This window comes from Cnephaeus nilssonii, assembly GCF_951640355.1.
Source record: "Cnephaeus nilssonii genome assembly, chromosome: 8".
NCBI classification, from domain to species: Eukaryota; Metazoa; Chordata; class Mammalia; order Chiroptera; family Vespertilionidae; genus Cnephaeus; species Cnephaeus nilssonii.
In genome coordinates this window covers 17626723-17639163 of record NC_137079.1, presented here as the reverse complement: position 1 = coordinate 17639163, position 12441 = coordinate 17626723, and the positions used below count along the sequence as shown (strand labels likewise).

General features: G+C 37.2%; 1 protein-coding gene across 2 annotated transcripts in view; it reads left to right on the top strand.

Annotated features, from left to right (window-relative positions):
- GTF2E2 (general transcription factor IIE subunit 2) overlaps positions 1 to 12441 on the top strand; it is a 93031-nt gene that overhangs the window by 35731 nt on the left and 44859 nt on the right. For both annotated transcript variants that reach the window (XM_079779282.1, XM_079779281.1), the window contains exons 5-6: positions 927 to 1109; positions 4163 to 4256. In XM_079779282.1, the coding sequence (XP_079635408.1) occupies positions 927 to 1109; positions 4163 to 4256 (277 nt within the window). The remainder of the gene's footprint in view (positions 1 to 926; positions 1110 to 4162; positions 4257 to 12441) is intronic.

The following is a 12441-nucleotide window of genomic DNA, read 5'->3' as shown; positions in this document are numbered from 1 at the left end:
GACCAAATGTAAAATTCTTAAAATATAATTCAGTTAATTTATTTTACCAAGCGAAATATTTTTCTTAATTTTCATAATATAAATGAACCAGTTAATCGCTATCATTGTAGCTCATTGTATTAATGATATACAAATAGTGGTAATCCACATTTAAATTTTGTTGCTATACCTAATCTTGGAATTTCACAGACTACAGAGATTAAAGATTACATTTATTACTATTTTATTCTCCCTCCTTCTTTGTTTCTTTTTGTTCTCCTTTCAGGGTCAGGCTGGCAGCTGCAAAAGAAAACAGGGTTGCTCTTTCTTGAAGAGTTTTCTTCTGATATTTGCTGTACAACAGAACTGACTAGGATCATAATCGTATTCAGTAATTCCTATGATCCTACTCAGTTTCATTCTTATATGCACTAGTTTGGTCCTTTTCATTTCCTTCCACAGCTGCTAGTGCCATTTGATACCAAGTGGGGTAGACTGGCTGTTGATATCTTCATCCCAGTGTAGTGTTTATCCCATAATGGCAATATGCAATAAACTATATACTTTTGAGAGTGGGATAGGCAATACCCAGTTCACTTTGTCCATTAATGTTAATAGCTGTTTTATTGATTCTTACCTCTTTGGTTTTCCAAAAGAATATGGGTATAGCTTTCTTCAAAGTAGTTGTGATAAAATGGTTTATTTCTCATCCAAATAATTTATGTAATTAATTTTCTTTTATAAAATGTGAGCACCATGCTGATCTCTATAGTCTATTATTTTGGATCATGGATGTCCAGTATTTTAGATCTACTAGTTGATATACATAAGATACTTTTAATTTGCCATTAATTGGGTATTGTATTTTTAAAATAATTAGTAGAGTTTAAGAAAGTATATGTGAGCTTTTCTTTTGTTAATATATTCAAATTGTGTCACTGTTACAGGCATTAGTCAATAATCCCAAAATCGAAGTAATAGATGGGAAGTATGCCTTCAAGCCCAAGTACAACTTAAAAGATAAGAAGGCTCTGCTTAGGCTTTTAGATAAGCATGACCAGCGAGGCTTAGGAGGAATTCTTCTAGAAGACATAGAGGAAGGACTGCCCAATTCCCAGAAAGCTGTCAAGGTAACTTTTCTTTCTATGCCTTAATATAATTTGAATTAATAATGTCATTTTGCTTTTATAAAAAAGCAAGAATTTTTAAATTTTTATTTTTATCTTCACCTGAGGATATTAGAGAGAAGCATTGATGTGAGAAACATTGATCTGTTGCCTCCCATATGAATCCTGACCGGGCATTGGACCACAATCATTTGGTGTACGGGACAACACTCCAACCAATTAAGCCACCTGGCTGGGGCTAAATTTTTATTTTTAAAGCCTTCATCATATGTACTTGGGGTTGTGGTGGGGCAGTTGAAAATTTGAAATTTGTGTTTGTGCTACAGAGCACAGCCATTTTTGTGTACCTGTGACAGCTCCCTTTTGTGGTGATGGTATGTGTGATTTTTTGACTCTTCAGAATGTTTCTGGAAAGTTTTGCCCTGGCCGGGTGGTTCAGTTGGTTACAACATTGTCCCATATACCAAAAGGTGGCAGGTTCCATTCTAGGTCAGGCGCAATATGGGAGGCAACTGATGTATGTTTCTCTTGCATTGATGTCTCTCTGTCTCTCTCAAAAATCAATAAAAACATATGCTTGAGTGAGAATTTAAAAGAAAGTCATACAGATTACATTTCCCGTTTAAATTTGGAACTCACAGGGAAAGGCTGCTAGTCTCTATTCTTCAGTTACTGATGATGGATGCTAATCTGTAAACAGGTTCATTATTTTTGTTACCTGTTGGAAAAAATTACTCCTTTCTCTCCTCTACCTCTTGGTAATTCAGTTACATATATTAGACTTTTTGGTGTTATCCCACAAATTTCTGAGGCTCTGTTTATATATATTTTTCCAACCTGTTTTTTGTTTGTTCTATTGATCTATTGTTAAGTCCACTAACTTTTCTTTACTTCCATTTTGTTAAGCCCAATTGGTGAATTTTTTATTTTAGATAATATATTTTTCATTTCTAGACTCTTTATTCTTTATGGTTTCTATTTTGAAATTTCATTTCATTCTTTACAAGCAAATTTCCCATTACCCCCTTGAGTTTAATTTCTTATATAGTTGCTTTAAAATCCTCCTCTTCTAATTTCATCTTGGAGCTGGTCTGCACTGACTCTTTGTCTCTTGAATTTCCTGTTTCTTCATATATCTAATAAATTTCTGTTAGATAATGTTCTGTTTACTGAACATTGTGAGCTATCAGTATGAAGACCCAGGATTCTGTTTTACTCCTCCAAACTATGTTTTAGTTTGTTGGTTTTGTTTTTAAGTGATCAGGTATCTTGGCTAGAATGCACTCCAAACTTTCTTTTCTACAGTGGGTGGCATATGATCTGTTTTGTTCTTTTAGCTCTTTTACTTTTTTGAAAAATGTCCAGAATTTATAGTAATTTTCTGTGGGAGGGTTGGTCCCTTAGGAGCTACTTGACCATTGCTAGAAGCCTGACCCTTTTAAGATTTTTAACTTAAAAAGTATCTACTGGTAAGGTTAACCTGCAGAAATGCCGCACATAAAATGTGACCAAAGTATATAAATTATGTACTCTGTAGATGTTAAAAACGTAGAACTACTGAATCCTAGCTTAACGGGTGAGAGTGCTAGCTATGTTTCCTTCTGTTTTTTTGTTATTTCCTCCCATTTTTTCTTAGGGACTAGCATTATTACTATGCAGTAGGCTTTTCATTACATTCTTAAGTAGAACAGTGGCATAAACTGGTAATTGTTTATTCTATTGTAGACAATTTTGTGATGTAAAGTTACTCTGACACCTTATCTTTAGTGGCTGTGTTCCCTAAGGATTAGAGCTTAAGGGGTCATGAAAAGCGTAGTCTATTTCATTTTTAGGAGGGATTATTTCTAAATTGTTTGAACCCAGAATGTTTATTCTGTTCTTACTACCTGGGTGCAATGGAGTCTATTTTATTATTTACAAAAATATTTTAAGCCATGTTATGAATAATTTACATAAAAATAAAGGGATGGTGAAAAACAGATTTAGTCAACATTTTAATAAGGATTTAGCATAGCAAGCCTTTGTACCAAGTATATATTGGCAAACATCAGAAAGATGAAAGAATATTATTATATATCCTTTTAGCAAAGTGAGATGGCAAAGATTCTTATCACACAATATTGTATGATGAAGTCCTTCCTGTTGAATAACTGAGTAAAAATACTTTATTTCCTTTATGTCTTTTGAAATAGGTTGTTCACATTGATTTATAAGCTTGAGATTATTCATCTGTGGTGTTGTCATCTAAGCACTTCTATTTTGAGACCATTTCTGTGATGCATTTTACTGTCAGTAGAGTCTAAAGCAGTGGTCGCCAACCTTTCAGACCTCATGGGCCACCCGTTGGCGACCGCTGGTCTAAAGTGCTATCTCTCAGGCTTTTTCATTCTTGTTCTCACTCATTAATAATAGTGAAACATCTTTCAGTTTTCTTGTCATTGCTCTGAGTAGTAGAAAATAAATTCTGAATTGTCAGCTGTGCTCAAGAAAGGTGAAAGACAACCAAGTCTCCCTAGTCTTTTATATTTTCTTGGTGGATGATGCAGTAATTTGGGCAATAAGAAAACTGAAATGTGGCTATTTCACTATAGCATTACAATTCTAGGTGATTTGTTCATTCTTCCATTTTCTTATTTTAGCTTTTAAAACATATTTGGAAATAATTGAGGTGTAATGATGAGTAAGTAGCAAAATATTTCAAGGTAGAGGGAAAAGTAAAAACACTAAAATCCTACCATTTTTCTTAGATTAATAAAAAAGTCCTGTGGTCCCAAATTGTAATTGTCACACATACTGAATTTTATTCTGTTTTAAAATAGGTATTTTTTTCTGTACTTTGGAAGACCTCTAAGAATAAATGTCTTGAAATATCAACTCTTAAGTATAGTCAGAACTGCTCAAGAAACTCAAGAGCTGAAATTGATATACTGAGGGTTAAAAGAAATGGGAGTCCTTTGTTGTAAAAAAAAAAAAAGAAAGAAAGAAAAATAATTGGGTGTTGATGGTGTTGGTAAAGTAATTTGGAGTTAACTGAAAAATTTTTCTTTATCTTGAAGGCTTTAGGGGACCAGATACTATTTGTAAATCGTCCTGATAAGAAGAAAATTCTTTTCTTCAATGATAAAAGCTGTCAATTTTCTGTGGACGAAGGTAAGACTTTCTGTAATAATACTTTCTTTAGTTTGCAAGTATGTTACAAATTTAAGGTGACAAAATTTATAATATAATACAATTATAACTCAAATTTTATGATACTGCTTTTCTTTTCTTTTTCTTTTTTTTTTGCATTGTCATCTCTTAGAGCTAATAACTCCTAACATTGATTCTCAGAACACAATTTGTAATTTGAAAGAGTTTAGGTTAATTGTAGTACTTGCAGTCATGGTATAGCAGTTTGCCTATATAGTAGGTCTTTCGTTTATGTGGGAGATCTGTTCCTACCGCGTGATGTAATGCGATTTTCGCCGTAAGTCGGAACCCACCTACAAAAGCACCTACATCACTCACATGGAGCACATACACAGCAGTAATGAAGTGAAACAGTAAAAAAAAATTTAAAAGAAAGATAACAATTCCTGACCTTTACTTGTGGTAAATAAATAATAAAAAACATAAAGCACATATATACATACGTCTAAATGACAGAACTCTTTTTTTTAAATAAAGACTGTAAATGGGAGATGGTGATGTAACCACGAAACGATGTATGTCGAGTCCGACGTAACCCGAGGACTGCCTGTATAGCATGATGCCTATATTTTATGATTTCTTATGCTTGTAGTTCAGTTGTACCAAAAAAAGAGTTTATTTCTTGATTATTTTTAAAAATACTACATCGTATCTTGATATGAAAACTTTCTGCAGGTTGGGAACAAGTTGTTGGTGACTGATACTCTCTTAAGTAACTTGCTCTTTTGATTATCATATTGGATAAGGAGGGAGATTACTTTTTTCTTTTCTTTTTGATGGGAACTAGAGGTTTGTCTTTCTGAAGCATTGGGATGAACAAAATAATACAGATAATTCTGTCCATGCTGTAGTGCTAAATCACCACACTTAGGATGGGATCAGATCAATGGGATTTTTGCCTTCACTGACAAATACATCAGTACTATTTTTAAAAACCTTGTAAAATCTTAAGCAACTTTTAGAAAACATTTTATTTTATATAAAACTAGAGGCCCGGTGCATGAAATTCATGCACTGGTGGGGGGAGGGTCCCCCAGCCTGGCCTGTGCCCTGTCACAGTGCGAGAGCCCCACAATCGATTGCCCCAAAGAGTTAGGCCCCGCCCACCCATCCAGGGCTCCTCTATGGATTGCCCCAAAGAGGTAGACCAGAGCCGAGGGTCCTGCCTCCACGCCAGGAGGAGGCGGGACTCCCAGGCAGGCTCTGTGCCGCGCACGCAGCCTCAAGCCCAGCCCTGCCTACCTGCACGCGCCTGCTATTACACAGCCATTTTGTGACGGCGTGAGGGCATCACGGCGTGACAACCACTTAGGCTTTTATTAGTAAGGATTATAGCTTTGTGAAAGTATCACAATATTCAGGACTCTGAAAATTTTTAAGTTTCTTCATTTTATAGCATGTAATTTTTGTTAAATTATTTAGAATAAATGATAGTTTTAACATAAATAAAAAAGTAGATAAAACAAAAGTTACATGAAATATCACAACCTAGTGTATCATTATTAAGATTTTGCACACTCACTAGGGGGACTGATCCCGCAACCCGGGCATGTGCCCTTGACCGGAATTGAACCTGGGACCCTTCAGTCCTCAGGCTGAGGCTCTATCCCCTGAGCCAAACTGGCCAGGGCTTAATTTATTCTTAATGATATATACATGTGGTAAAGATAACAAACAAAAACAAGTGATTAAATGAGAAGGTATTCTAGTTTTCCATTGCTGTGTAACAATTCATCCCAAATGTAGGGTGTTAAAACAACAACTTATTAATTAATAATTATCTTCATTCCATGTTTGGGCTCAACTGAGAGCAATTCTTACTTGGCATCTCTAAATATTTGTGTTTGCAGTCAAATGGCAGCTGGTGGTGAAGGCTCAGCTGTACATGATGTCTGATGGCTGGCAGTTGACTGCTGGCTCAGAGCTCGGTTGGGCTTTTCCATTTGACTCAGGCTTCTCACAGAAGGTTAAATCACCACACTTAGGATGGGATCAGATCAGTGGGATTTTTGCCTTCACTGACAAATACATCAGTACTATTTTAAAAAACCTTGTAAAATCTTAAGCAACTTTTAGAAAGAGAGGGAGTGTCCCTAAAGTGAGCATACTTAGAGACTAGATTACTGTTTATTATATAAGGATAAAACTCAGGAACAGCCAGATGGGAGGGATGCATTGGGAATAGTACGTGGGAAGGGGGAAGGATCTTTCATGGTCTCTGGGAGCAGCGGTCGCCAACCTTTCGGACCTCACGGACCACCAGTGGTCCACAGACCACCGGTTGGCGACTGCTGTCTTGGAGCACGCCATTTTCCCTCATCTTCATTTGTTCACCAGCAGCTTCAATAAGTAGTTAATGATCTCCGGTTATATGCCTCATTTATCTTGCTAAATGTAAAGCTTTTTGGATGTAAGAAACATCCAGACCTGTAGAGACTTTTTATAAGAATTTATTTGAGCCAAATAGAAGATAACACCTGGAAGTAAGATCTCAGTAGACTGAGAGAAAAATTCTTCTAAGAAATGACAGTTTGTAGCAGCTTTTATGCGTTGGAACTAAGGAAGGTTACATGAAGCGGGGAGAAAGCAAGGCAGGGGGTGGATTACAGGATAGTTAACAAGATGATGTGTTTTCATCATGGTGGTCACACTTTAGAAGGAAGGGTCTGATAAGAGGCCTTTCAAATATAGGTATGTCAGCCTGGATGCACAGAAACATGGACAGGGCTTGCTTAAGACAAAAGATAAAACTTTTACTGAAGAAATTATATGATTGCCCACCATGACCTGCCCAGTTAGGAACTTATGATCAGATTACCCTGTGAAGTTACTTTCCATAAAACTGTTTTTGTGGGGTTTTTTTGTCTACAATGTGGTGGCTACATATAGACTAATACAGTTGTGATGCATTGGCAACTTACATGTCATAATTGGTATTTTCCTTTAAGTGATAAAGAATTCTTTGTAAAGATCTGAAAAATACAAAGTGCAGCTTTGATTTACAAAGGTTAATCATACTATATTCTATATACATTATATACTGTATGTTTCTAGAAAAAGCCTGTGTGTATTAAACCAATATAAAAATAAGTTTCTAATGTAAAACAATTGGGTTCTAGGCTCGGTTTATCATTGTAAACTGGTATTTTTTATTAATCTGTATACTTTCTAGGAAAAATGGTTAGGAGGAAGCAGGCTATTCAACCTTGGCGGTATTGATATTTATAGCTGAATGTTTTTTGGTGTTGGGGTTGTCACTGTACACTATAGGATGTTTAGCAGCATCCCTGACTTCTTTAGATGCCAGTAGCATACTTTCCCTCAAATTATGACAATCAGAAAGGTCCCAGACCTTACTAAATGTTCCCTGGGAGCAAATTGCCAGGGTTGAGAATTCTATTAAAGGTACAGCATATATTGCCCTGACCGGTTTGGCTCAGCGGATAGAGCGTCGGCCTGTGGACTCAAGGGTCCCAGGTTCGATTCCGGTCAAGGGCATGTACCTTGGTTGTGGCACATCCCCAGTGGGGGGCGGGGGTGGTGTGCAGGAGGCAGCTGATTGATGTTTCTCTCTCATCGATGTTTCTAACTCTCCCTCTCCCTTCCTCTCTGTAAAAAATCAATAAAGTATATTAAAACAATAAAGGTACAGCATATGGCCCTGGCCCGGTTGCTCAATTGGTTGGAGCATCGTCCTGTACATCAAAAGGTTGTGGGTTCGATTCCTGGTCAGGGCATATGCCTAGGTTATGGGTTCAATTCTTGTTTGGGGTATGTAGGGGAGTCAACAGATTGATGTTTCTCACCTCGATGTTTCTGTTTCTCTCTTCCCCTTTTTCCACTATCCTTACCTCTCTCTAAAAACCACTAGTAATAAAAAACTATCCTCTGGTGAGGATTTTTAAAAAGGTACAGCTTATGTTTATAAAATAGGGAAAAATTAAGATAGATTGTCTTCTGACTTCTCTTTAAAAAATCCTCAGTTGATATTTTTCCATTGTTTTTAGATAGAGTGTAGGGGAAGGTGGGGGAGGGGGAGAGAGACAGACAGACAGACATAGATAGATGTGAGGGAAACACATATAGATTGGTTGCCTCTTGCAGGCTCCCCGACCAGGGCTGCAGAACAAACCTGCACCCAGTTGCATGCCCTTTACTGGGAATCGAACTCAAGACCCTTTGGTCCTGGGCTGATGCTCTAACCACTGACACACCAGCCAGGGCTCTTCAAACTTTTCATGCACTTTTGCGTTCAAGCCATTTATCGATACAAGGGACATTAAAGTGAATAAGGTTTCTGTCCTTGAACTTATAGGCTGAGGAAGGAATGACACGGGAACACATATAGTACAACATGCTGCATATTGTCATTGTCTTCATACAGTGCTGTAAGGCCCTAGGGAGAACAGTTACCCACAGGAACCTCAGGGGTGAGGCACTGTTCTTTTAGTTGAAAGCATCAGTATTTCATAAATCACTAATTAAAAAAAAATTGTTTTTGTTAATTATGGAAAATGTGAGTTTCCAGAAAAGTCTCATTGAAAGTTGATACATTCCTATATAATAAAAGCGTAATATGCTAAGTGTCTGACTGCTCGACCAATCACTGTGATGCGCACTGACTACCAGTGGGCAGACTCTCCGACCGGTAGGTTAGTTTGCTGCTGGGGTCCGGCTGATCGGGACTGGGCGAGAGGGCTGGACACGCTCTGGAGCCCTCCTGCCGTCCCTCCCCGGCCAGCTGGCCCCCATCGGGACTGGGCAAGATGGCCCCCATTGCTGGCCAGGCCGAGGGACCCCACCGGTGCATGAATTCGTGCATCAGGCCTCTAGTATCTTAATATTTGTCTTCCTATGTTTTTGTGTGTTTTGTATTTTATACCTCAAAGTTCTTTGTCTTGATTTTATTGATAAAGATTTTTGCTGTGGCCCACTAGGTGGCAGTCTTAGCTATAAAGTAGAAATCTTATGTGAGCAAGTATTCAGTCTCTGAAGAATCATCTTTTATTCCCTCTGTAATAGAAGCAAATATCCTACAATGAGAGATAGCTTAAGTAAGAAGAGAATTTATTGTATAGTAATTTTAAAAATCAAATTTTATTTTATTTTTAACAAATCAAATAGAATTTGATTGAACACATAATAGTTGGACCTAAGTATGTATCTAATTTCACAAAGGCATTTAGTATTTCCTTAAATCAGGATCTTATTAATTTAGAGGCAGTATAAATGCAGTGGTCAAGAGGGTGGTCTGAATAGTCAAACTGTAGGTTTAAATCTTAGCTCTTCCCCTTACTAACTTAGGCAAGATATTTAACCCCTGTCAGTCTGAGATTCCTTATCTATAAAATAGGAATAATGGTACCTGTATCCTACGGCCCTTAAGAGGATTACATGAGTTAATATAAATAAAAGTGCTTAGAACTTAGAATGGAACCTGGCACATAGTAAGAATAATAGTAACAGTGGGAGGTGGTTGGTAGAGATCAACCAATGACCTTGTATGCATATATGCATAACGTGTGGACACAAGACAATTGTGGGGTGGTGAGGGCCTGGGGGCAGGACAGGAGTGGGCTGGAAGAGGTTAATGGGGTGGGGAGGACCTATGTAATATTTTCAAAAATAAAGATTTTAAAAATAAATAAATCCTGAAAAAAAAAAAAGAATAATAGTAATAGTAATGTTAGCTGTTGTTAGTAGCATTGAAAAGATGAAAAAAAGCACCAAAATACTCGGTGTTAATCTTATCTGGTTACTTATTTACCTTTACTTAGCTATCTGGTGATTGACTCAGTGGATCTGTAGTTTTGCATTTGATTAGACAGATAGCAAAGAAACAAAGCCAATTTAGCAGTCTGAGGCCTAATTTGCCTCAGATCTAGATTTGCACTGATCTTTTACAGTTATTTAATGTCTATTGGTATTTCACCAAAGCCGATGACAATCTGACTTTACCCCATGCTGGTATCTTGTTCTTTTCTGCCTGGAAGCTTAAACAGTTTCAATTTGATCCTTAAAATTCAGGACCCCTCCCAATAGCTTCTTCCCTAGAGTCTCTGATGCTGTTTTATTATTTTTAATGGCTATATGCTATTCAATTTTTATGGATGTACTTGAAACCATTTTTCTGATGTTCCACAGATAGAAATTTAGGTTGTTTTTTTGTTTTGTTTTATTTTTTTCTATATGCTATTATAAATAATGCTCAATCCTTGCACATAAGTATATATGTGCACTTGCCTAATTATCTCCTTATTGTAGTTTTTTTTTTTTTCTTCTTAGTAGAATTGCTGGGTCAAAACATAGGCATATTTTAAAAATTTTCAACACCTTGCCTGATACCCATCATAAAATTTGAACCAATTTATCCCTTCACAGCAGTGTATGAGAAGGTATCTATTTCTTCACCCTCCCTAGTACTGGATGTTTTTAGTTGACTTTGCCTGCCTTGTAGAAAACAAAGATTGTCCTGATTTTAATTTGTATTTTTGGTGGCATGTTATTTATACAGATCAACTCTCCAGACCATTGCTGTCATGGTTCTAGTAGGTATTATTGCCTTTGTGATTGTGTCATAAGAGGCCCAGAGAATAGAAGCTCTGTACATGTCAAGTAGAAAGTCAAAGTAATTTCCATTTTCAAGGAACTGAAATTTTGCAATGCTGGTAACATAGAAGCTTGGTAAAAAGTCTATTGAATAAAATTTAGCATTGAGTAAAAGGTGTTTTTATCATATGCACTTTTCTTCTCCTTACCTTTTTTGATATACAGAGAGAAGTACACAGTTTAATTGTTATACAGTGACATCATGTAACACTTCTTAATTATTGCATACAGATTTTACATGTTGATAAAATTTAACAAAGTCATGGTTAAAACTCAAGAACTATTTTGTATGTGACGTATTTCCTTCAATAGCTATGGTAAACTTGACATAAAATTCTGGTTATGGTGTACATTTTAAAACAATTTCGTGTGCCTTCTTGGAATTAGAAAAATGTGTAAAGTGTGGCTAAAAGGTAGGTAGTTGGGAGTTCTAGTTTTCACTTAGAATGGAGAAAGCATTGTTCCCACCCTTATAACAACGACAGCAACAAACCCTAGATAGCTGCAAATGTACCATTTTCTTGAATCTAGCAGAGAGCTGAGGTTGCAGGGCCACCACCTGACCCCAAATCTAAGTAAAGAAAGGCAAGCATTAAGGAAAGATGGAATAGAAGCTCTTGTTTACCTGGGACAGACAAAATGAACAGTGCCCACAAGAATTCAGTTGAAAAAACATATTTTTTTTAGAAAGAAGTACAATTTTAACACAAAATATACATGTTAAAATAACAGCAGAGCTGCCTGACTTAATCCTGTATTTTTTCATGTTTTTATTTTATTTTGTTAATCCTCACCTGAGGATATTTTTCCATTGATTTTTAGAAAGAGTGGAAAGGAGAGGGAGACACAGAGAGAAATATCTATGTGAGAAAGACACATCAATTGGTTGCCTCCCACATGCGCCCCAGCCAGGTCAGTTGAATTTTTTAATGAACTACTAAAGGCTTTGTATGGACTAGCAAGACAGTGTAGAACCCCTGGGGTCTGCAGACACGTGGGAATTTGCACCCGACTCCACAGACTTTATTTGATGTTTACAAAAAAAGATAGGGGTAGGGTGGGTTTACTGCCTTCATTGGGCAGGTCTGGAGGAGGGAACAGTAAGTAGATGCTTCAGGAAAGATAGGAATTCTACCTAAGTTCTTCCCCCTGTCTCTCTCATGAGAAGACAAAGTCTTAAACTGCTGTGGGAGGGGAACAGAAAAAGGGGGGAAAAGGGCAAAGCTGTGCTGGGTCCAGAACTTCAGCAGAGGGGGCAGGGCAGGGCAGGACACTGAGGAGGCCACTCCCCAGTCACCAGGGAACACAGTGCTTGCCCAAGACCAGGCTTAATGACAGTAACAGAGAACTCCCACCCCCATACCAGGCTAACCAAAATGGCTAGCAGTTAACAATGCAGGGAAGTGCAAAGAGCCTGGGGCTAACAGATCTTCTTAGGTGCAGCATAAAGGGAAGACCACAGGTTGAGCAGACACAGAAAAACCCTCTAGCAAATGAGCTTCTATGTCTAGAGGAATTTGAAGCTTGTGGTGCATTA